The following is a 25,036-nucleotide window of genomic DNA, read 5'->3' as shown; positions in this document are numbered from 1 at the left end:
TTTTTTTTTTCTCTCCAGGTTTTTCTTGAGCACAGCAGCGTTTCAGTGTCTGCCTGCCATTAGTTGCCCCACTACCAAGTCAGGAGGGTCAATTAAACTTGCGTGAGGCAGAATTTCTTTATCTGAATCTACGTGGTTCACATAAATATATTCTTGTTTCCTTCTTTCCCTAGGATTATTCTTCTCCCAGTATTGAATGTTTCAACAGACACCGTTTAAGATCAATGAGCAAAAGCATCCTGCGGTGTTCAGTCTCCAGCTTTGAAGAAAGTATGGCGATACTGAGGGGAAATGTCAAGAGAAGATGCTTTTCAAGGTACTGTATTTCTATATGTTCAATCTCTGTTCGATTTGTAGATTGAAAAGCAAGAGAGAAAGCATGTGCAGTGAGTTGTGGCCTGATAAACCTCCGGCTAAAATCAGCAGAGGCCTGTGAGCATGCTGATGGCGTACCAGTACCTTAAAACTAGAGTCCCTCTTCTCAGTGAAAGTCTCCCGCTTTTCTAAAAAAACCTGTTTTTTTTTTTTTCCCAACCCCTTTGAGGTGTTCTTGTGGTTTAGCCCGGCCGGCAGCTAAACACCACACAGCCCTTCTGCAACCCTCCCACCTCCCTCTCTGGAACGGGGGAGAGAAATGGGAAAGTGAAGCCCACGAGTTGAGATAAAGACAGTTTATTAAGACAGGAAAATAATAATGATGATGATGATGATGATGATAGTACTGCTACTAGTAATGTGTACAAAACAAGTGATGTACAATGCAGTTGCTCACTACCCGCTGACCAGTGCCCAGCGTAACCCCTAGCAGCCCGGCTGCCCCGCCCTATCCATGGTGCAGCGTGTTGCCATAAGGCATAGAATTCTTTGGCCAGTTGGGGTCGGCCATCCTGAGTCTGTCCCCTCGCAGCTGTTGCTGTGCGCCGATTCTGATCGCCAGTAGGACAGTGAGACACCGAAAGGTCCTTGGCTTGTTGTAAGTACTGCTCTGCAGCAATTGAAACATCGGGGTGGTATCAGCACTCTTCTAAACATCCTTTCACACATTCTAAGCCAAAACATAGCAACCTACCCGCTACTAGGAGGAGAACTAACTCTGTCCTAACTGAAACCAGGACATGTATCTTTTCCACTTGGGTGCTATTGCTCATAATTTTGAGAATTCAACACGAGCAAGCTAGGAAATGTGGGTACATACAGAACCGCGTGTATATGGCACGCAACAGACTTGGGATGTGGATCCTGCGTGAGGCCTACAGGCTTCTCTTTGTATACCATGGAGCACTGGCTTGTAAACATGGTGAAATTTCCCATCCTTGATGGGTCTAATACAACAAGTCTTTTCTCCCTTCTCTGCCCTGTCCTCTTTCTTAATGTAGGCAGTTGAGAAAGCCAAAATTGGAACGAAAAAAAGAATATAACACAGGTAAGTGGCTGTAAGTCCCCGGGATACCTATTTACGCTGGTTACTGAAGAGGATGGCACTTGGTCACTCCATGGCTTTCATTTGGCCCCAAAGCCTTCTGTAGTCATCTGAATTCACTCCTCAGTGACTTTTCTGTGAAGAGAGGTAGGTGCAAATAGGAGATTTTATGAATTCCTTGGGGAGGGAGCAGTGTGAATTGCAGCTTGGTAGGCACAAAGCAAACTGTTCTAATTGTGCAAAGTAAATCGATACTTGATAAGTTCAAACTTAGTTTTATAGCTGGCAAGCACAAAAGTAAACCTTAGCTGTGATCCTAGCAGCACAGTGGTGTAGCTCTTCCCTTCCCCTTGTCCTCTTGTCTCTTTTAATGACAGTGCAAGCAACAAACCTGTGCCAAAGGGTGCTGTATGGTAAACAATGGGCAGGCTTTTTTCTAAAAAGCACGAGTTTGAGTTATGTGGTGTTTGGGTGTTTCTCTTGAAACGATTCTTCCCTCCTTGAGCTGTTAGATCCTAATGCAGGAAATGGAAGTGCTGCATGCATAAACAGAGTAATCAAACATACACCTCTTAGGAAGAGGCTTGCAATGTCATAGTGTTTGTTTTGAGCACTGTTAGATACAGTTTGACATGAATGGAGTGAAAACACCTTAGAGAAAGGTGTTGATTGTTCTCACTTTTCCAAGACAGAAATAACTGGAGTAGATTTCCCTCCTGCATGGAACAAAAGTTGCACGTTTGTTTTTGTCTGGCTAGCTTTCAGTCTCTTTAAAAATTTCCCCACAGGTCCCAGTTTTAAGTAGACAGTTTAAACGTGCAGAGCGATAAAGAAGTGGAATGCAGTGGTTGTGACAACAACTTCTGATCTGAAATGTAAAGAAAAATCAATCCACTTCAGGGTGCCTTTTTTGTTTGTCTGTTTACATTTTACAAGAGCAACGGTGAAATAAGGAGAATCCCATCTTCACTGTTTCAAAATCCTTTGTTTCTGCGTTTCAGTCACCAGAACATTGAGGAGCAGAGCTGGTGCAAAAACTGTGAGACGAGTCCACGGAGAAAACAGGGACTTGGAGCTGCGCCGCAGCTGTAGAGTCGGACACAGTCAGTACTCGACTACTAACTCATCCATTCTATTTGACAAACTTATGACAAAGTAAGTCATCTTTTCTTGCAGACCTCTTAGAATGATCTTTCTTAGCAAGCCTTTGCACTATGGCATGATGTTGGCCTCGACTTGCTCTTTATTTTGACAGCAAAGAGTTATGGCTGCTCCTGGCATTTCCTTCATGTTTACAGGGAGACACCGTTACCTGGCTAGATAAACAGATTTTCTTGAAGGTGCTATTTCAGCATATAAGAATTGATTTAAAAAACAACAACAACAACAAAAGTGCTTCATGGCTTACTAGTTTTGTAATCTCACATTTCTCCAGGAATACTTGATTTGCTGCATTTCACCATTACACTCGTCAGCACCGCTGATTCTGGTTTATCACTATTTGCATTGCAAATATCCTTGTCCAAAGCTTAAACTGATGTATGCACTGCTTGAAAACAAAACCTGAAGTTGCAGAGCAGAAGACTCAAGTCATTATGTTAGCAGCTGTGTAACCATACTGCTTTCCAAGCATAAGATGTCCAGCTTATTTTGTTTCTATGAAGAGTTTAAATGGCTCCCGTTAAGCAAAGATGTCCCCACACTGATACTTACTATTAAGCAAGGATTCCACCTCCTTTGGCTGAGGTCTGCTCCCTTACTCATATTCGAACATTCATCCAAGTAGCCTGCAATTCCACACTCTCGGTGGAAAGTCCATAGAATAGAAAAGGTTCCTCCAGTCTCTTCCTCAGCCTTTTTTTTTTGAAGCATGCAATAAAGCAAAACATTCACAGGCTGCCCTTCCATGCAAAACAAGGCAAATTAGTAAGACAGGAGCCACAAAACTGATTGTCCTTTAAAGTTAAAATGAGATTTGAAATAGATCAAGTTAGCAAGTGTTGTAAGTCTGTAGCTAAGTCTGGTTTTGCCAATGCAGCACAATTCCCTATCACGTAGCCAGAGCTGCTTCTGTAGCTCCAAGAAGCAAAACTGCTTTGAACAAATACTGTGTCATCAAAGCATTCGTTGGCTCAGCAGGCACGGCTCAGGTTCAACAAGTTTGTGAAAAAATGAGTACTAACAGAAGCAGCAGGGTCCAAAGAAACACTTTATGTCCCCACTGCGAAATGAGGGGCTTTACCTTGAGTGTTATGCACACTGTCAATAGAAAAGCACTGTAACAGAATCTGCCACGGCAGTCTGCATGTTACTGAAAGACCATCGGAGTAGGACTGCAGCAAGATCGTTCCGAAGTTACAAAAAAAACATGGGGGTGGGAGTTTAGTTGCGTTAGATAACACAATCTTAGATAAAGATTTTGGTCTTAACGTAAAAGTAAGGATGTCTACTGATCTCTTCAACTCCAACAACTGAAGCCCAAGTCTGAAAAATCGCCTTTAAGAATGCAAAGAAAATATTTAACTCTTCTGTATGTTCATACTTTGCTATCAAGCAAAGGAATGAATGCTGATGCCTTAACTATGTAGGGCTGTAGCTTACAGAGAGACTACACCTTCCTGTTTTTTTCCCTTTAAAAACGTTAAATGCACGTGAAATTATTTGGGGGTGTTTTCACATGCAAAGCCTAATGCAGTGCATGCAAGCCCTGTCATCTTCTTCCTCTAGTAGTGTCGCGTTAAGGGGTGTAGCCAATTGACCGTCATGGGTCCCGTCGGATTCAGGGTGCTGAACTATCACGGTCACGGATTCACCAACAACGCAGTACGGCCTCGCTCTAGTCGCGTTCAAGGAGAACTCTCACAGCTAGGAAGAATGCAATTAAGTGCAATTTCTTACGGCGACAGGTACACAGGTTCTTTGGATTGTCAGTGATAAATTCACTGTCTGCAAAAGCAAGCTAGCATGCATGAAATGCACAGGCACACAGCCTAGGTATTAAGACATGAAAAAGCATCAAAACTCTAGAGATTTCTAAGATTCCACAGAGACGCCTGGTATAAGCAAGCGTTCAGATCTTACCCCACGGCGTCCCAATGGAGTGGGGGTGGGGGAGTGAGAGGCTCAGCCTGTCGAGTGATGTCAGAAGGAATCCTTCCTGATAGTATCTTCCCTAACATCCCCTTTCTCTTAAACCAATTGGTATTATTTTCTATCTTTAAGGTGGAGCTTGAGTGACTCTAGTCGTGCATATCTTGGTTGTGCTTGGTAGAAATGATCTCACTTGCGTTTAAAGGTACAGACTGTGAGAAATTCCGAGGGCGTGCTCAGTGAGGGGTGGTTGCACCTTGGAGGCGGGGTGCTTTTGGAATGGAGGTGTGCTTATGATGCCTAGTCGCTTAAGGCAATTACTCCACAAGTAGTAACTTAGTGTTGATTTAACTACAGCATATCTAAAACATAAGAAGGATGTTAGTAAGGAAGAAGCTGATGAAACCAGTCCTTAAATCTTACTACTTATTGTGCGTGAGCAGACTGGCGTGAGTTTTAGCTATACTGGCAAATATCAAACCACACCTGTGTCGTCCCAGAGCTGGGAAAAAAAAAAAAAAAAAAAAAAAAAACAAGGAAATGTTGAAGCAAATAGGGAGGCCTGTAGCTTGTGCAGTCTTCTAGCTGAGAAAATAAAGAAGGAGAGAGACAGGTAGCCTTGAGCTAGCAGAAGCAAGGAAGAGAAGGGCTAAAAGGGAAAAAACAGGAAGGAGAACACGAGCTCCAGACTGACCTATAGTAACCTTTTTCTCATTAAGGGTCATTAGCACATGAAAAATCACACCTGTCAAAATGCTAATCTATGCTAATGTGGGATTCGGTGTGTGTGTCCCCTCTCCTGTTCCCCCTCCCCCCCGGTATTCCTCTGTAATGCACAAGCTCAGTGGAGATAAGTTAGGTGAGCTGTAATAACCAATCCAAAGGAGCCAAAGAGAGAGTTTTCACAAGTTTCCTGTGTATAAATGATGACGATTCCAGTCAGAGGTGTGCTTGCTTTGCGAAAGATGGCCAAGTACCTGACTCTGCAGAGTTCTATAAGTAATTATATAATTAAAAGACCTTTGTGTGCATTCCGACTCTGGGTGCTTATTGGCGTGGTGCACTCTGCACGAACCTGCGGACAACATCTGTACTCAGTGTCATGCCTACAGACAACCCTTTACTGTTGGGACCTGCATATTTTTCTGTGCATTCAACACAACCCCTTTGGCACAACTAGTTAACCACATAGCTGCCAGTCCACCACTCAGTTGCACTTGTGAAGAGGAAAAGCTATTTCCATCTACTGTAGGAGCACATCCTCTAAATGCAAGCTTCACTCAGCTGGTCATTTACTGCAGGACAAGATTTGAAAACTGTTGTTGAGTTCTGGGTTTCCTGCTTACAGGAAAAATTAAGTGCTAGATCACCCTCTACTCCGCTTTGTCTGCTGCATTTAATGGAGATTAAACTGATTTCGTTTGCTCCTCCGTTTATGGACAATGAGCTGAAGGAACAGGTACAGCACATTAGCCTGGAATGCCTTCCCTCCCAACCAAAGTAAACTGGATCTGTAACTAACACAAGCAGAAGCAAGGCTTCCGTGTTTTCAGCTGAATAAAGTTCCAACAAAATCATCCTCTGGGATTTGAAGCTTACTTCACATGACACGCCAATGACTCTTTTCCCTCTATTGTAAAGCGGATCCCTGCTGTTAGTTGCTCTAGAAGCAAAAGAATCATCGTTTTGGTTAACAAATAGCCGCTTCTGCAAATGAGAAGTGTTGTGTTCTCTCTTCCCTTTGAATGACTCCACACTTCTCATCAGCTACTGGATTGCTGACCTAGAATCAGAGAACATCCCAAGGTGGAAAGGACTCCCAATAATCACCAAGTCCAACTCGTGGCTCCACACAGGAACCACCCCAAAGTGAGACCCAATGTCTGAGAGCATTGTTCAACACTTGTTGACCTCCGTCAGGCTCGGTGCCATGAGCAGTGCCCTGGGCAGCTGTCTCAGTAGCCAGCCACCCCCTCAGCGCAGCACCTGAGGCGCACGGGGCTCGGCGGGGCGGCCCGGGAGGGGAGGACGGCGGGGCGAAGTGGCAGCTCCCTCAGAGCCGTCTCCCCGCCGCCTCGGCCGCATGTCGGGGCTTTTTTGTGTCGGGGCTTTTTCGTGTCGCGCCCTCAGGCTCTCGCCGTGGGTGAGATGCTGCTCCCCAGTGCGGACCCCTTGCACGCGGGGCCTGCCCGCGGCGGCGGTGGGAGGGAAACCCCAACCCCAAAGCCCTCCCGGCAGGGAGAGCTCGGGGTGAGGGCCGATCCGGCACCGACAGTAAACACACGCCGGAGGAAACGCTCTGGTTTTAGCCATGAGCAGCGCGGCCAGGTTCACAAGGCGTCACGCTGGAGCTCCGAGTTCGGCGGCGTTCCGAGGCCGTTGTGGCGGTTGTGGAGACGGCCCCGGCTGAGGTGGCTGCTGCTGTCGCTGCTGTCCCCTCTGTCCCTGCTGTTGCCGCTGTTGCCGCTGTTCCCGGACCTTGGAGACCCCCGGCGGCTCCCTGTGCCAGGCCCTGTGGCCCCGGGGAGCTGCCCGCCGCCTCGTCGGCCAGCCCGGCAGCAATCCTGCCAGCACAGAATAGCCCACTGCGTTTCAGGGTAAAGTGACGATTAATTTCTATTTCCTGGCCTGGGTGCTGCTTTCTTCTTTAAGGAAGCTTCAAGGTTAAAGGTTCAACTCAGTTATGTCAGGGTTCAACTCCGTTTCGTGAAGGGGCTCTTGTACGAAAGCTTAAGCTGGGATTGACTCTCTGCTAAGCGGAGGCCAAACATGGACCTACTGAGAAGCAGGTCCTAAGTGATAACATTTTCTAAAGAGACTGCTAAACACATCTGAAGAGTGCTGCTGCAGAACTCTGAATGGGGGGATAGCAACTGTCTTAAGTGATCTGGAATCTTGAATTTACTTTTCAATGGACAAGAGGTGTGTCTCTCAAGGCAAACAAAGAGAGGAGTAACACCCGATACTCATGTCAACATAAATTTATGCTCAGAGCGTAGGTGTAGGAACAGCATCGGTATGTATATGGAACATCGGGAGAGGAAGCTCTATCGGTATTTACAGTTTTTCTACTACCTTGTCAGAGAGACGTCATCTCCAAATGAGAAATGGATGTATTTTGAAAAAGTGGTGGTGGATCGGATTTCTTCTTTCTAGTGTTAATATTTGCTCTTGAATCGTACTTAATACCTGGTAACACCTCAATCAGTTGTCAAAAATAAACTTAAAAATGTGTAAGGCTTATCTCATTGGTCAGTATAAAGATCAAGGTCTTCCCTTCCCTTCCCTTCCCTTCCCTTCCCTTCCCTTCCCTTCCCTTCCCTTCCCTTCCCTTCCCTTCCCTTCCCTTCCCTTCCCTTCCCTTCCCTTCCCTTCCCTTCCCTTCCCTTCCCTTCCCTTCCCTTCCCTTCCCTTCCCTTCCCTTTCTCCCCAGTATTGTTTTTCTGTTCTCCTTCTCACTGCAGTCTTGATTTTGTTTCTTGTCCCTTAAGTATGTTTTCAATGTGTTGCTGAAACATTTTCCCTTTCAATCCTAAAAAAGGAGCTGTCACTGGTGAAGATCAGAGCTTATCCCTGAGCCCAGGAGCTGTCACCTTAGTCTTCCAATCAGACAAGGACGACTTCATTTCTCATGTAAATGCATTTGTCAGGTTTGCGTATTGTTTTTTCAGGAATGGAAAGTGTGTATAGAATGGATTTAAAATCAATTTTAAATGTAAAACGTCAAGGCAAAAAAAGTTCTAATTACAACCTCTGCACACAATTTGCCAGCTGTGGGACTAGGAGTTTTCTTATTTACTGTGTTTTGTTTAACGTGTCTGAAGTTTAATGGATAGCAATCAAGGCGTGCTAGAAATCTGAAAGCACTTTATGCTTTGTTCTCTCCGTCATTTTGGTATAACAAACTAGCTTATGTTTTAAACCCTCCATGAGGTTAGTGGTTTCCCTAAAGGTAACAAGTCCCTGTGTGCTACAGTAAAACAGTAACAAAACATGAAGTACAGAAGTTCATCCTGTCATTATTCAGCTTCTGCCTATGGACACACAGCTATGCTTATTTAAAGCGGTATCACCTTGAAACCTAATCAGCATTTTAAAAAGGACTTTGTAGCAGTTATTGGCTTTTGTCCTGGAGGGCTGAGGTTTGTTTTGTTTTGTTTTACATTCAGCATTTCCGTTTCTAGCTTACATTCCCCTGTTGTTTTGCATGAGGAAAACGTGCAACTTTACAAAGTAGAACGGAAAGAGCTGCTTTTTTCAGTTTGTCGTAGGAGTTTTAAATGTGGTAGGAGTAAAACACCAGAAGTACTGCTGCCAAAGTTATATTCAAACTCGTCTTTCTTGGAGAAGCAGAAGAAGCCCAGGGAGAAATAAATTTGCAAACATGCTCTTCATGCTCTCCTTTCCCAAGATTTCTCTGAGATATAGCCCATCCTCTGTGGGTTTTGAGGTATATGGTTCCCAGGAGTGAAAAGGAGGGCCAAACATCTCTCCTCTTGGATCTCAACATGCCAGGGCTTTAGTGTACTGCCACTTACGGCTCCGCTTTTTCACCTGGAAAAAGCGACCACATGATGTAGACTGAGGAGCCCTCAGAAATTAACTTGCTATCACCAAGTGACGCCCATGAAAGGTGTATTTAAAAGCTAGGCTCATTATAGAATCACAACGAACCCCTCATGACTGGTGCAGTAGACAGTGAGGTAGAGGGCGAGCCCTGGAAAGACAGAAGAAAAGTAGCAGTGAGTTCTGGGTACCTTTGTGCAGACGAAACAGAAAAACGCAGGCAGTGAAGTAATAGTGTTCCGTTACTCATGCCAGCAATAGATAATTGCAACAATTATCTATTAGATCATAGGTACTAATTAACAGATAATTGCGCAACTCCGGAAATCAATAAATAACTGATTCCCCTCAGAGAATGTCTTCTACATTTTTATATTAAAAAGACTCCAGAGTTGTAATGGATTAAAATCCTACGGAAGGGAAAGAAATGGCATCAGCCACTAGTTCTGCAGAAGCTAGAAGTAATACTGATAGAGTTTAGATGGAAATTTTCACTTTGTGTGTTTAGTTTGGGGATTCTTTTTAAATCATTCATACCAGCGATTTAGTTCTTAAGGCTGTTTCTTTGAGATTAAGTGACAGGACTTCTGCTACTCTTTTCTTCTTGGAATGCTTCTTGATATTCTTACGTCAACCAGAACTTCTGTCTCTGTCGCAGATGTGAACAATGACCGTAGCTAAGAAGCCCAAATCTTCAAAGCCTAAAAAGCCCTCTTCAAGGCGGTCTGGCAAATCCAAGAAACCAAGTCCTAAAATACTGATGGCACGCACCACCAACTGGGGCCGGATAGTGCCTGCAGAAGATTCAAGCCAAGTCTCTGTGGCCCAAGGACGTGGAGGTGCTATTTACTGTAGATCATCTGAAAAATCTAAGGCTTTTGCCCCAAGAGATCTAAGTAAGTGTGCGTTTTATCCTGCCTCCATTTTCTTCAAAGCAAAAGTAGAAAATGCAGTTCTTACTTGTTGCACTGATAGAGAAGGGGACTACTGTGAACAAAGACTTCAAAAGCGAATCCCCTAAGGCAACTGAAGTGACTGATGTTACAGAAATTAATTTTGATATATTTACAGTCAACAGAGAAATGTGGGGAGCTTTTTGTAATGCACAGATTCCTCCATGTCTTTTCTGTTTTGCAAAGAAAAGTGTTTGATGGTTGCTATTCACAGCTTCCATTCTTCACAGGTTTTTTGAATGATAACATTGCTCAGGAAAAAACCTGGTATCTGTAGGGGTACCGTCATTCCTAGTTCCTAGTTTTTACGTTTTTACCGTATAATTTCAAGTCTAAGTTTGTGGTTTAAGTTATAATAAGGAAAAAAACAGTAGTTGAGTTAATCAGGTTAAAGATTATAGATGGAGAGGAACTTGGCATTAGGTGCTACAAACAGAATGGCAGTTAGCCTTGCCTTAGAAAAATTAAAATGGTTGACTAAAGTTGTTTGGTTTTTTTTCCCCAAAACATTGTGTTGACCAGCCAATTTGAATTTGGTGGTATTAAAGCTGTCTGCAATAAGTTTTTCTGGTTTGGATTGTAGCTAGCTCCTCTAGGTGCTCCTGCAGAATAGTATTTTTTTAAATACCTTTCTTAGAAACAAACAAACAAAATCTCTTTTTAAATTTAACTTTCTTGCAGTCGTTAATGATGGAATTGCTCCGCCACAGAGCATTCTTTTTCCACCTGAGAAGATTTGTATGGATTGGCGAGAAACACAAAGTGTTGGAGTTGGCCTATACAATCTTGGCAACACATGTTTTCTTAATGCTACCCTACAGTGTTTGACCTACACACCCCCACTTGCCAATTACATGCTTTCTCTTGAGCACAGCCAGTCATGTGAGTACTTTCTAACAGTATTTTGAATCTGTTGGATAGCTCTGAAGGTGAAAGAACAGCAGTGATTCTGTGAGATAAGCTTATTTGCCTGATTTTACCTGTAGAAGCTGGCTTTGAGCACCGTATTAGCAGTGGGCTCCGAATAGCATATGGAGTGCAATTAATGCACCATGTTTTATTTAGTTAGTTAGTTATTTGTTTGTTTGTTTATTAAAGGATCATTTATTGCTTCATGGGAATAATGAAGTGCATTGGACAGTAATGCATTTAGTAGTAATTTTGGAGAGTAATACATTTTGCAGCCTGTGGAGTTCACATTCCTGTCAGCCTTTACAACTGCGACTTTGCAGTAGTCTTTTAGATTTCTCATCACAAAATGCATTTGAATACAGGCTTAGTGGATATTTTTCTTCTGTAAAGTTGTGTGAAATGAAATGTTACAAGACTGTTGGGACATTGGCATCTTGGGAGAATAGAATGTAGCAAGGAGAGTGGATATTGTATCTATAGTTTAAATTGTACTTAGATGTTTGTAGTTATGGATATTTCGCTGGACTGGGATGCTTTGTTCTTTCACTCTTCAGGTCGTGAACAAGATTTTTGCATGATGTGCACGATGGAGACTCACATTAACCAGGCCCTGCATTGCACTGTTGATGCCATCGAGCCTACGCATGTTATCAGTAATCTCAGTCGTAAGTGGCTTCAGATGTGTTTCTTTTCGATAGCTTGTAATCTTCAAATAATTATTTGATGTGTCTAAGTGGTTTTAACACTCAAATGAAGAGAGATTCTAGAAATACAAGAATGATTTCATTTTTAAATGGGGTCAATACTATCATCTTCTTATTTAGGAATAGGAGAACATTTCCGTTTTGGCAGTCAAGAAGACGCACACGAGTTCTTGCGCTATACTGTTGATGCTATGCAGGAAGCGTGCTTGAACGGAAGCACCGAGTAAGCATAAACAAGTTCACTTTCATACATTCTCTAGCACCTTCTAGTCCTTTATTTACTCTCAGAAATGATCTCTAGCACTTTTTAGTGCCTTATTTACTATCAGCAACGAAAGTCTACATCATCCTTGGTTTTCATCAAACTCTTTGAAGAGTTAACTCTGTGCCTTAAATCTTCTGAGGTCTGATTATAATTTATTTCCAGATTGGACAGATCTTCTCAAGCTACCACCATCATTCATCAAATATTTGGAGGATTTCTAAGATCGAGAGGTACTTGAAAAAATATTCCTGTCCTTAGAACTGATCTGTGTCTTTTGTCGGTAGTAAAGCAGTCTGTAGTTTGTCTAAAGTAGTATCTGTCAACAACTTGAATTTGGACAGTTAGTCTCCTTCACATAATGTTAAGCATTTATATTTTGCTTCCAGTGAAGTGCTTGAATTGCAAAGCAGTTTCGGATACGTATGAGGCATTTCTTGATATCACTTTGGATATAAAGGTAAGATGTTTTCTAAATATAATTCATGATGTTTAAGTACATGCATAACTTTCTAAATTAAACTTGTTTAACTTAAAAAACCAAACCACATATAATGTTAAAACATAAGAGCTTGGTGGTGCTAAGGAAGTGGATTGGACTTTGTCCTTCTGTGGAACCCATGTAAATAGTCTCCACATTTGCATTGGGTTTAAGGGGAAGGAGTTCTCTTTCTGCAAAAATGATAATGCTGTCATACTTCTTTGTTGTTCTACCTCAATATACATCTAATTGTTAGACTGATGAATTTGTCCCCAGTATTGATGACAAAGCACACTATAGATGCTGTCTAGGCTACTGGAAAAGTATTTGTTCCAAAGTCAAATGCCTTCCAGGTGAGGTCAATGCTGAGCATGCTCTTTCTGCCTCCTTCTTCACAGTGCTCCTAGTAGATCGCTTGAGTATGTTAGTAAGATTCTCTTATAAACTACTAGTGTGTCTCTGGAATTTTGAATTACGGTGACTTTACGCTCTTCTTTCTCGCTGCTCTAGGCGGTTTCGTCTGTTACCAGAGCTCTGGAACTCTTTGTGAAACCTGAAGAGCTGGATGGAGAGAATTGCTATAAATGTAGCGAGTAAGATTTTGACGGATTAGGTCTTAATCCTAGATGTCAGTTTTCTATGTTGCATGACTCTGTTGGACTACCTCTAAACTTTGGATCTACTTACAAGTTTTGTGGAAGTTTATAAAAGACTTGGATTTTTGTTTCTTTGGAGGGGGGAAGTCTTGTTCATAGGCATTCCATATGGGTTTGCAATTCTCTGGCTTGTATTTTGCCATCAGAATTCAAAAAGAGGTGCTTTTGTTCTTTCTATTTATTAGCTCTCGACAGTACTTTTCTTGATGTAAACTGCCCAGTTTCCGTTGTTCTCTGGGCTAGTGGCTAATTTTCACTGCTTACGCCGTAGGTCCTACCTTGGAGCGGGCAATGTGTCAAACTGAACTATTTTGTTTCAAAGGATGGCAGATGGTTTCAGTGTCTTTCCAGACAAGCTCAGTACATGAAGACTTCCTACTGTTAAATGTCTCCCTCCTGTAGAATGACCATGTGCTTCTGTTGTATTTTTGATGTTGATAGTCGACCTATGTTGGAGATTATTTGCAATTTCTAGTCCTGGGGACCAAGGCTCTCTCGTTCCGCTTTCAGTATTTGTATTTCCCTTGAAAGCTGAAAGAATGTATCCAGGATTGGAGTTCAAATAGCCACTTTTGTAGACCAAGAAATGGTACCTTGCCATCCAACCTGGTAATACCCTTTCGTGAGAGATTCCTGTTCCCGCTATGCTCTGAGTTGTTGGGAAAATTGACCTTCTTCTCTGTATTAACAAACCTGACACGCAGTGCATGGGTTTATGAAAAGAAAAAAGACCAACCTATTATGCAAGTAAATATCATTCAAATAGCATAGGCATGCGTGAGACATTAAAAGGAGTTTGTTTTGGGGGCGAAAAAAGAAGATGCCTTCAAACACTTATCTCTGCTTGTTTTTAAGGTGTAAAAAGATGGTTCCTGCGTCCAAGAGATTTACCATACACCGTTCTTCCCAGGTTCTCACAATATCACTGAAAAGATTTGCAGATTTCACAGGTGGAAAGATCAACAAGGTATATTTACCACTGTAATGCAACTATATCATTGTGTAATGGGACATCCCCCAAAGCTGAAAGTTGTTAATATTTTCAGACAATAATTGTAGACTAACGACTATGGCTTATTCTTTCTCTTAATATCAATAAAGTTCCCGCTTGACAAGAAGCATATGCTTTCCTCTGAGAAGGCTGATTCATCAGGAAACAGTTCTCTGCAACTTCTAGTCTTAACCATTGTTTATGGGAAGACTTATTTGTAGTGAATCAAGAAATATATTCTAGAAATATATTCTAGAAATAAATTCTAGTCTGTGTTTTTTGGAAGTGTTTTTCTCTGGCTAGTCCACGAAGTACTCTGGGATAATTTTTCTATCTTCTTGGTGTCTCTTTAGGAGGTGAAATATCCGGAGTATTTGGACCTGAGAGCCTACATGTCGCAGTCAATGGGAGAACCACTGCTCTATGCCTTATACGCGGTGCTGGTACATCACGGTGTCAACTGTCACTCAGGACACTATATATGCTATGTAAAGGTAGAAGTCAACAGCATTTCTAACAGGGTAAAGGTTGTGCTGGCAAACCAATTAAAGCATGACTAGCAGCTACTGTTTCTAGGGAAAAAGATTTCATTATATTTTTATTGGACATGTGTGTATTTTGTTCCTATCCGTGATTTCAATTGGAAAACGTGCAATTCACCTAAAGAAATCGTTGTCTTTATTTGCAGGCTGGTAATGGACTTTGGTATCAGATGAATGATGCTAAAGTAGTGCATACTGACATTAAAAGAGTTCTTGGTCAGCAAGCTTACATACTTTTTTATATCAGGTAATAACAAATCTTAAAATGTGTTCAGAAGAGATTTACTTTCCCGTTATTGATATTTTTATGTTTTGCAAGTGTTTTTCTTGCTATCCGGGGAGAAGATTATTATTTGTCTAATTCAGTTCTGTCTAACCTGAAATTCTCTGTGTCGTTTATTATCTTTTGTTGCTTGGCCTTAAACTGCAGCACTTGTGTAAATTGCTATCTATGTGTTATCTGTAGCTGGCTAATTTAGAGAAGGAGAGAAATGAAGGTCATCTGTGGTGTAAGAATGAATTATTGCTCTGCAAGTGATAGTCTTAGTAGGAAGACTGTTCTCTACTTTTCAGTTTGTAGTCTTGGCGAAGCCTTCTGTAGAGAAGGCTTCCATATCGTATGAGCTGTTCCTCTAAAATGATAGGATGGGATTTAATCCAAGAGTAGGCTGAAAGAAAAACTAAACTACGATCACTGCTCTTTTCTGAAGGCGCTATGATTTGACACTTGGAGAACGTGCGTTTTACTTGCCAGCTCCATCTTATCCCTGTTTATTCCCTCCTGGTCAGCAAGGGACTAATAGTAAGCAGGCTGGATTTATGGGACCACGACTTCTTCCTCATATGATTAAGGTAATTCAGGGAAGTGGGAGGGCAGATAACGGCACCAAACTGCTAGTGGGTTTGGGGTTTGGTGTGGGGTTTTTGGTTTGGTTTTCGGCATCTTAGTTTTGTTTTCCTTCCCACGCTGCAGCTTTCTTCACAGCCCTCATGCTACAGCCAGAGTCACTCAAACAGTGTTTACTGCTAAATTGTGCAGCCATGCGACTCCATTACTTTATACCTCCAAGACAGCTTTCTAAAGCACAGAGAGCTACGCTCTTTGACAATTTAAGCAGAGTGTACTAATCCTCAAATCATTTAAAAGAGGACTTGTTTTTCCTATCCTCGTCACTTTAGCTAAGACAGGGAAAACTAATTGTCTTATTCCTGAGCACCAGAACAATTATTTCAGGCTTTTCAGGGTATGTTTAAAGGGGAAAATAAATATATTTGGGAATAGCAGCAGGTAATGTTAAGTTGCTTGGCTGGTTTTCAAAGATGATGTTAATTTGATACCAATCTGCAGTAAACCAAAAGCAGGAATTGAATACGCTTATTGGACTTGCATTTATCCTTAAAGGGCAGTGTGTTTTTCTTTTTAGGTGTTAAGACCATTTGTAGAAACACTCAGTAGGAGAGTTTTGTGTTTCAAAATGTTACATGCAGTGTTTGTGTTAATCCATCTTGCAATTTCTTCTTCTTAAATACAGAATTCAAGCCGTTTAAATGGAAATGGATCCATAAAAGAGGACGCAAAGACCACTGGTGTCACCCTAAAAAGGCCATCTTCAGCACCACCAATGGCCTGTGTTCAAAACCAGGCAATTACCAGGCCTTCAATGACTGATACGTCAAGAAAACAGAAGATCACCATCAGTATTCACAATAAATTGCCTGCTCGTCAGACTGTGTCACAGCCTGACTGTCTTAGCAGTGCTGTGGAGGATGAAGATCTCTACCAGGCTGTTCCTTCATCCACAATTACAAATTCGGTAATGCAAATGAAGCAAATGCAAACAAACAAAAAAGTTTCTGATGAAATTTTTGTGGAGCCAACAGTGAATGAAAATCCTAAACTCAGCTCTGATAACACAGTCCCTTATGGTGCAGAATCTTCAGGAAAATCTGAGGAGGAGTCAAAGGGCTTATTTCAAAGGAATTGCAATGCAATGTCCTCTAATGGAATTTCGGTTGGAAAGGTAGTCCGTACATTGCAGCATTCCAACTCTTCCTGTCAGAATGCTGACAAAGGAAGATCCCAGCATGAGCTGCCAAAAACAGATTCACTAAATGGTGCTATTAGGTTAGTTAATGAATCTAAAGAAAACGGACTGAAACTTGATGATTCCACTTGCCGAGTTGAACATGTTAAACCTTCTGAGATGTTCTTTTCTAAAACAAATGGATTGCTTGAAACATAGATTTGCTCCATCGAGAATTTCTCACCTACGATGTATCTGGAAGTGTTTATTGTGTTCCTAATTCAGGTGAAATACTGAGAAAACACAGCACAAATGTGATCGTAAGACTTTGTCGTATTATCCCATTAGAATTTGAAGACCTGAGCTTACATTAGAACTTGTCAACTTAAGCTCAGCTGAGATAAAAATTCCTAATTTCATAAAGTAGATTTTGGGGGGTGAGTTGGGGTTATCTTTGAAGTGTAGATAACGCATACAACTCACAGCGGTCTTGCTTACCATTTAATGGAGACATTCTGACAAGACTAGTCCTCAGTACTACTACAAATAGTATTTTTTTGTCTGCTGACTTGTGCGTTTTAATTGCAGATGCCTGGAGCTATGCCTTCAGTCAATCGAGAAGTCATCACGGAGTCCCTCACAGCCAGCCAGCTGAACAGCTTGTCAGAGGAAATGAGGTAAAATGAGCACAGTCTTATTAAGACAAGACTTTATGGAAGTTCGTTACAGTTTTATCTGTCTACTAATAGTACTTAATGGAAGGATTTAAATTAGTACAATTCCATACTGTGTGTCCAGTGTCACGAACAGAACTAATGATCAGCACTGAGCATATCACTCTGATGCAGGTTGGTGCCTCAAGGAGAACTTGTGTTCCTTTATAGAATGTTTTTCCGTTTTTCTCCACTGTCTGGAGAAACATTGGCTGTTCCCCGCTCGCCCCTATGCCTTTTTTCTCAGAGCAGCAGGTGGAAGGAGACAGATGCGTTTGCTTTTTTAGTGCAATGGCTTCAGAAGCAAGAGGGGAAAAAACACTTTCTCTGGGAGCTGAAGAAGGTGTCCTAATCACAGGAGAGGTTTCTAAATGGCATATCTTTGCGAGCGTTCCTGTAGTCCGGAGGTTTTTGTTTGTTTGCTCGACGTTGGAAGGTTTTACTCTTAATATTCACGTCCTTCAGCAGAAGTGAGAAATGGGTTTTTATTTTATGCAGTGTTGCGGAACCTCTGAAATCTCCTGGGAATGATGAATACCTCGCCCAGTACCAATGTGATGACCGTGGAGACAAGAAGAAACCAAGAAGATCAAAAGAACGTGACCTCATTTCAAAAGAAACCGTTTTGTACGGCAAAGAGTCTTGTGAGCCTGGTGAGAAATTGCGGCAAACTTCCTCTCTCAAGTGTGACACTGAATGTAGCTCTAAAAACCTTTCCTCCTTAGCTATTGCAGATAGACGCCAAGATACAAAGGACAAGACTAAAACCACTGACAAAGAGCATTACTGAAGCAAGAGGGAACATGCTCCTAGTGAAGAGAAGGAGAGTCAAAAAGCAGGTCCTTCCAGCAAGAGGAGGTGTTCTCAGAGCGTGGAATTTGTTGAGCAAAAGAGTCACAAGCAGGAGTACTGGGAGGGAAGCAGGTACAGATCTTTCCCTCGTGAAAGAAACAGCCCTGAGAATGGCAGAAGAGCAGTCAAATATTCAAAGTACAGATCTGGCAGTGGAGGAAGATCAGAACAAGGTAGCAATAGATACTACCGATCCAAAGGGGAAAGAAGTTGGAGCAGAGAAAGATACTATCGAGACGAAGCACGGAGATGGGAAAGATGTAGCTATTACAATGATTACTATTCACCTCATGCAACAGGAGACAGTAGAGAGAGAAAGTTCTCTCACGGCGGTGCAGCCTTTGACAGATCGACTGCAACTTACTACAGCAGGTCACATAAGCATTATCGTTACAAAAGCGGATGGCCTCACGGTTCCCTCTTGAGAGAGGAAGATGTACGTCGCTTTAGCACACCCCGAGCAGACTTGCATTGTTGCTCGGTACCTCAGCAACATTCCGGAAGACATTCTCGTGAAAGACATGCGCTTCCACCTGTGTCAGCTCATTTGGAGAACTGTCGCCAGAAAAATGAAACAGAAGGAAACAGAAAAAGAAAATATACCCGTGCAGAAGGTAGTGAAAGTGAAATAGAAAGGAAAGACAGAAAGATAGAAAAGGAGCTTTTAGGTGGTGAAAAAAATGCAAAAATATCACAAGTTCTGGAAGAAAAAGAAGTCTAAGGATAAAGATGGAGAGAAGGATTCCAAGTAAGCAAGGATTCCAGCATACTCCGCATTTTTTATCCTAATTCTTTTCTGGGTGCTTCTCATGTCTTCCTTTTTTTTTTTTTTTTTTTCCTGGTAGTTTCTAAGTTATTTAGATAGCATCAGCTGGCTGGGGATCATGTTGTTAGGTTGATCAGTGAAGATAGGAAAGCTCTTGCTGAATTGTGTCAGAGCACTAGCTTTGGACCACATAGTTCGAATCACATCCGTACACCATTCCAGATTAGGTTAAAAGATTTTTTCTGCTTGCACGTATTCCAGAGCTAGCCATTGTTAATGATCTGTGTACAAACCAGGACCTATGGTCCTTCAATCTGATGGCTTAAGTTTGCTGCATCTAAAGTAAGTTGCGTGTGCACAAAGCACCACAAAATAGCTGGCATGCTGCAAATCATCACCTGTGGTAAAATAAATCAAGTTTCATATAGGCAACAAGTGCCACATCTTTTTTTCCCTTTTTAACTTGCATGTTTCTTTCAGACTTCATGATCTGTGTTTCTGTGCGCTTCACTTTGACAATGCCAATCGCAAGCGTAAGAAAAAGAAGAAAAAGGAGAAGAAAAAGAAGAAAAAGGAGAAACACCAGGAAAGCGAAAGGCTCCTTGGAACACTTAGATCCTCGTTTCCAGAAGATAACGCGGGAGAAGAAGGAAGAATCCCATCCTCCAGATGGCTCTTCATGTCAGTAATGCAGAAGTGAGAGCAGTAAACAACCTTACAAGGAAGGGAAGACTTCCAGTGCAGGCGAAAGCAAGAAATACAGCTCCATCACATCCAACAACTATACTAAAGGTAAGCGGCCGCAGCGTGTTTGAGGAATTCCTTTTATATTAATCTCGAGATTATTTCAAACAGTCTTGAAGTGCTTGATGACTTAACAGTCTGCAGATTTATTATCAAATCAAAAAAACCCCCGACTTGGTAGACTATTTTTTTCCCAGTTTTGAATGACCACTAGGAAAGAAGGCCTGAAATAAAGAGGTTAAAGGCAAATGGTTTTCATCTGGTTTGATGATGAAGTGGCAAACAAGAGGAAGAGTTGCAAGCTCCCTTCTTAAATTCAGTCCAGCCAAGTAGGAAAAGTAAATGTGGACAGCTGTATCTTGGCAAAGAAGATAGTAGGCAGCAAGGAGGTTTAGCAGTCAAGATGGAAGGTGATGCCATGAGGCTTACAGGCTAGTAATGTTCTAATGAATCGCAGCCTTCCTAAAAAAAAACCTGCCTGAATAATTCATGTGAATAACATACTACCTTCAGCTATTTCAGCTTCTTGCTGTACAGCTGAATGCCTTTTACGTAATGTTTGGAGAAGTAAAATCTTGGAAGAGGTTTTCATATCTTTTGCCCAGTTTGGATGATGAAGTAAATTGCCAGAGTCAGTAGATTCTGGCACTGACAAGCTTCTTCAAGCTTAAGAGCGAGTGCAATTGTTTCCAAGCATTTTTCTTTTCTGAGACAGGGAGCACCAGAAGTTGTCATCTTAAAATACGACATGGAGGGGAGGCTGGTTGTTCACACATTCTTGCCAACATTCATGCAATCTGTCCCATTATCAAGAACAAAATTAGGGACTGAACGGAGGTCTTTCAATTTCCAGTGTTGCAAAAATGGACTTTTTACGATACTAATGTCAAAAGAATCCTGATTGTACTGGACTGGAAGTATCTCTTCTAGCTGAAAAATCAGGAAGAGCACAGAAGAAAATGCCTCTGCTCTACTGCTCTTCGGGCTTCAGTGAATTCTCTGGCCAGCAGATGGCGAACTCGTTCTTTCTAAACCAGTCCAAAGTAGAGGAAGAAAGTAAACGTCTTGCATGCATTACACAAGCGCGGGGCATGGGGATCCCTGGGCTATATGCGTGAAAGAGATGTTCGTTGATAAATACAGCAGTACCCACCCCACTTGGATACACTGCTTGCAAGGTAAGCAGGATAGGAGGGCTGTGCAAAGCAATTCTGTTAAATTGAGGAATTCAAGTATTTCGTCAAGCCTAAAGATACTAATTAGTTTCCTTTTGGGGAAGGTCAGTCTTTCAAAGCAAAGAAAAAATGTCTCTTAAGCAGGATTTTCTGAATGGTGGAATCTAATCTGAAAAACGACCACTTCCACATGTTAATTATTTGCTAGTTTATTATTTTTAATTTTCTACTGTATTGAAGCTCTCAAAGAAGCTAGGGACAGACTAGGAGCAACGGAGGACTTGTTAGAGTGCCTTTTCAACCGGAATCATGTTCCTTTGAATAAATGAACAAGGATAGCTAGTGACAATTTGTGATTTAAGGAAATTGCAGATACGTGAGAGAAAGAGCAGCATTAAAGCAGTTAAATTCCTGCATTCCTAAGTGTTCTCTCTAGCAAGTTTCTGAACGCTTCTGTTCTGTGGCTAGGATTTGGTCAGCTTTGATCACTAGTAAACCAAGGATGCTGTCCAGTCAAACCTTCAAATGACTGTAACTTACCTAAGGGCAACCATTTGCTATCAAAGCAGGTAGCTTTGTCCTACTATTCTGTACAGCTCACCAATTTTAGCATAGAATTCAAATGTAGTCCGTTTAATGGGAGGGCTTTGGAAGCCGCCTTCTCCAGTCAGTTCAGCCCTGTAGTCAGAGAGCAGATCAATCCGTGTACAGGGTTGTGACTTCTCTCTTTGGAAAGAAAACCAGTGAGCCAGACAGTTCCATGTAGACTATCACAGCAGGGAATGACATTTCTTCCCTTTGTCTTTCAGATGCAGAGCTTACTGCTGGAAGCCTTCAATACTCAGACTAAACCTACCATCAAATCCGACAACCTTTTTACCATCGAAACGCAACAACTTCTTACCGTCAAACCCAACAACGTCTTATGACTTCTTACCATCAAAAACCCAACAACTTCTTACAATTTCTTACTGTCAATCCCAACGTCTTCTTACCGTCAAAACCGACTGCCTTTTACAGTCAAAACTGACTGCCTTTTACCTTCACAACCGACGATGCAACCTCATCATGTTATAAATGAAGTCTCAACTCCCTCTGAATTTAGTAACATAAAAGAATATTTATAAAAGGCAAGTAAACAGCGCTGGGTGCGTGGGGAGTCTATGCTCTACCACCATGCGCACCCAACTGTCAAACTTTCCAAATATATAGAGGACATTGCTGTTACATATTTACAAGAAACCCAAGTACGCCTATACATATGGATATCCTATCCCCGCTTCATATTAGAATTCTCTTTGTGGCGGTCCTTGTGGGTGAAAGGCTCACGGTTTCCCCATCACCATTAGCAACCTTTTGTTCCAGACTGCAGGAGCGGCTTCGACTGTCTCCCTCTTCTTCTGCACATGCTCTGCCCACCACAAGGTTCCCAAAAGCAACAAAACGGGATTGCTTTTCCCGCGTTTCATTAACCCTTGAAACCACACTAATAATATTATTATCATATAACATAAAACAATAAATGTTAACAGTTCTAACCAGCAACCCCCCCAGCAACTTCCGTGCCTTGTGCCTTAACAGAGGGGAAAACAAGCAACCCCAGACAGCAGGGCGTTGCCTCAATCCCCCTTCTTTATTTCCTCTAACCTCTTTACATTCCTGATGACCTCACCGTTAAGAGTCTGATGTTATCATCAACCAGGAGGCTTTCCGACCCCCATTGCCACATTCCCAAATCTCTCCCTTCTTTATTAATATCAGCCATTTTTCTGACACAAATTACCACTCCATATATAACAATCCCTCCTCTTCTTTTGAATGTCATTAATTCGTGTCCTGGCTTTGAATTTGGCCAAGGCCAATTGAACCATAAAAGAATGCTTTCACAATATTCTCTGTAAGATTTATAAACAAGTTTTTAGCAATGGTTGGAATCCCATAGTTAGCTCGTGTTTCAATTTCATGATTCCGCAGGGTGTATAATAATTGTACTTTTCCCAGTTAACCCTCCTTCATTATTAGCTCTTACCTCTATCCGCCATTGATAGGGGACCTCTTTCAGCTTGTAACTGGTTATCTTATTGCTTTCATTACATCGAGCATACTCTGGTTTCCATAGCATAGGTTTAACAGGCATAGTAGTGTTTGTTCCTGAATTCTTCCCCTCCGGGTGTTAACAATACATTCACTACAATTCTGAGACCAATAACATGTAATTAGGAGAGGTCCGGTAAAGGCCATGTTACCCGGTGGTTATTACCCTAAGGGGTTGCAGCCCTTGGTAAACCTTCTTGAGCCACAGTACTGGTCCCTTCTCCGGTCTTGCCCTCTCCCTGATGCTTCTTAGGAAATGGTCCAGACTTACACACGCAATAGTTCTTCTATTTGCGTTCAACTTTTCCACGAGTTAGTGGGGGCTCGATTCAAAGCAGATAACCAATCATCTAGGTAAATTTTCCCACCTATTATTTTAAAATTTTCAGGTAATTCAAGATGTTGTGGGTATCTCTACTGGAGGTGGCACTCCCCCTATGGGATTTTGGGGTCCCCCAATCCTTCTATTAGGGCCTTTATATGAGTTTCCAATGATGGCTAATATTCTAATCAGTACAAGATTTAATATACATACAATTAGCATCCAAAGGGTAGCTATGCCCTGATATGCTTCAAGTTCTTTTAAGCTTAACTTTCGGATCTCCAGAAGTAGACTCAACCTTCCAGGTTCCTGTTACGGGTCCCTTTACTCGTGATGCATGTGTTCACCCCTTTTCCACCGTTCTTCTAGCCGTCTCTTTCGTAGTTCAGTAAAGTCCACCTGTATTCTCTCAAATGGTCGATATGCAATTCGTCTTCCTCCAGCAGGTGCTTGCCTAATCACCTTCTTATTCACCTTTTGACATGTTAAGCATCCTTGGATGGTTTGTTTGGCTATCTCATATATTCCTACAGACCCATAAAATTTTAGAAATTGATCACTCAATGCTTTTGTTCCCCAGTGGGTTTGTAGGTGTAGCTGTAAAAGTAGACACCTAGTTTGTTCCTTTGGCAGTATTTCTCTTCCATCAGGCAGAATCCATTTTCCTTCTTTCAGTTCTGCTCCTATGGTCTTTATAATTTTTATTTCTGCTTCTGTATACTTTTTCTCTTGTGTCCCTTTTCCGTTATCCGTTTCTTGTAGGGTGAGGACTACATCATGCTTCCTAAGAGCTGCTTCCCTAGCTTCTCTATCCACTAGGTTATTCCCTCTTATGTGGAAGGCAGTTCCCTTTTGATGTCCTCTGACATGTACCACAGCAATCTCCCTAGGTCCTCTCAGTGCCTGCAATATTTGAGTAACTAAAGTTTGGTGAATCAGCCCTTTTCCCTGTGTGCCTATGAGTCCCCTTTCTTCCCAAATTTTCCCAAATGGGTGGACTATTCTATAAGCATGTTTAGAGTCTGTATAAATAGTGCCACTTTTTCCTTTCAATAGTTCTAGGGCTCGTAATAATGCATAAAGTTCACATGCTTGAGCGGACCAGGCAGCGCTGAGTGGTCCTGACTCTATTAGGACCATATCCCCATTTACGATGGCATACCCTGATCTTCTTTTTCCATCTACTACTTTGGATGATCCATCAATAAATAATTTTTCCCCTGTTTCTAATTCTGTCTCCTCGAGATCGGGTCGGATTTTGGTTTGCAATTCAATCACTTCCACGCAGTTATGTTGTAGTTCTGTTAGGGGTTCCCCATATCGAAATTGTGCAGGGCTCTGTGCAGCAGCTATTTTTCATTCTAAATCAGGGGAGTCGATCAGGATGGCCTCATCCTTCAGCATCCTACTATCAGTTAACCATTTTTCAGCCTTCTGCTGGAGTACTCCCCTAACATTATGTGGAGTATATATCTTCAGAGGTGCCCTACAAGTGACTTTTCTAGCTTCCTCAATCAGTAAGGCAGTAGCCACAATAGCCTGGAAGCACACTGGCCACCCCCTCCTCACAGGGTCTAATAGTCTGGAACAATATCCCACAGGTTTCTTGATTCCTGCCCATTCTTGACTTAGCTGTAATTGCAACTAACATATGCAGTTTGGTTAGAAACATTTACAAATAAATAAAAGGGTCTTTGTAAATCTGGGAGGCTCAGCACTGGCGCTTCTGTTAACGTTTTCTTGATCAACCTCAACTTTTCCTCATCTTC

The 25,036-nt window shown here is 42.0% G+C and overlaps 1 protein-coding gene across 1 annotated transcript; it reads left to right on the top strand.

Annotated features, from left to right (window-relative positions):
- Positions 1-179: 179 nt before the first annotated feature.
- LOC311428825 (ubiquitin carboxyl-terminal hydrolase 42-like) lies at positions 180-21,799 on the top strand. Its single transcript, XM_084540092.1, has 16 exons — positions 180-316; positions 8,052-8,143; positions 9,735-9,972; positions 10,711-10,911; positions 11,496-11,606; positions 11,766-11,868; positions 12,073-12,140; positions 12,297-12,367; positions 12,899-12,981; positions 13,900-14,011; positions 14,389-14,556; positions 15,367-15,429; positions 16,110-16,391; positions 17,190-17,278; positions 19,413-19,724; positions 21,661-21,799. Exons 3-15 carry the CDS (start codon positions 9,744-9,746, stop codon positions 19,630-19,632), a joined length of 1,800 nt encoding a protein of 599 aa, XP_084396218.1. The 5' UTR covers positions 180-316; positions 8,052-8,143; positions 9,735-9,743; the 3' UTR covers positions 19,633-19,724; positions 21,661-21,799.
- Positions 21,800-25,036: the final 3,237 nt, after the last annotated feature.

The sequence above is a fragment of the Aythya ferina genome (assembly GCF_964211825.1).
Source record: "Aythya ferina genome assembly, contig: HAP1_SCAFFOLD_152, whole genome shotgun sequence".
In the NCBI taxonomy this organism is placed as follows: Eukaryota; Metazoa; Chordata; class Aves; order Anseriformes; family Anatidae; genus Aythya; species Aythya ferina.
This window is presented reverse-complemented; position numbering and strand designations above follow the sequence as displayed.

Bases quoted from the DNA above. Each gene is read 5' to 3' on its own strand.
- LOC311428825 (XM_084540092.1), top strand. From the start codon at position 9,744: ATGACCGTAGCTAAGAAGCCCAAATCTTCAAAGCCTAAAAAGCCCTCT. The intron at 15,430-16,109 runs GTAATTCAGGGA...TCTTAAATACAG, and splicing joins TTCTTCCTCATATGATTAAG to AATTCAAGCCGTTTAAATGG. The intron at 17,279-19,412 runs GTAAAATGAGCA...TGTTTCTTTCAG, and splicing joins AGCTTGTCAGAGGAAATGAG to ACTTCATGATCTGTGTTTCT.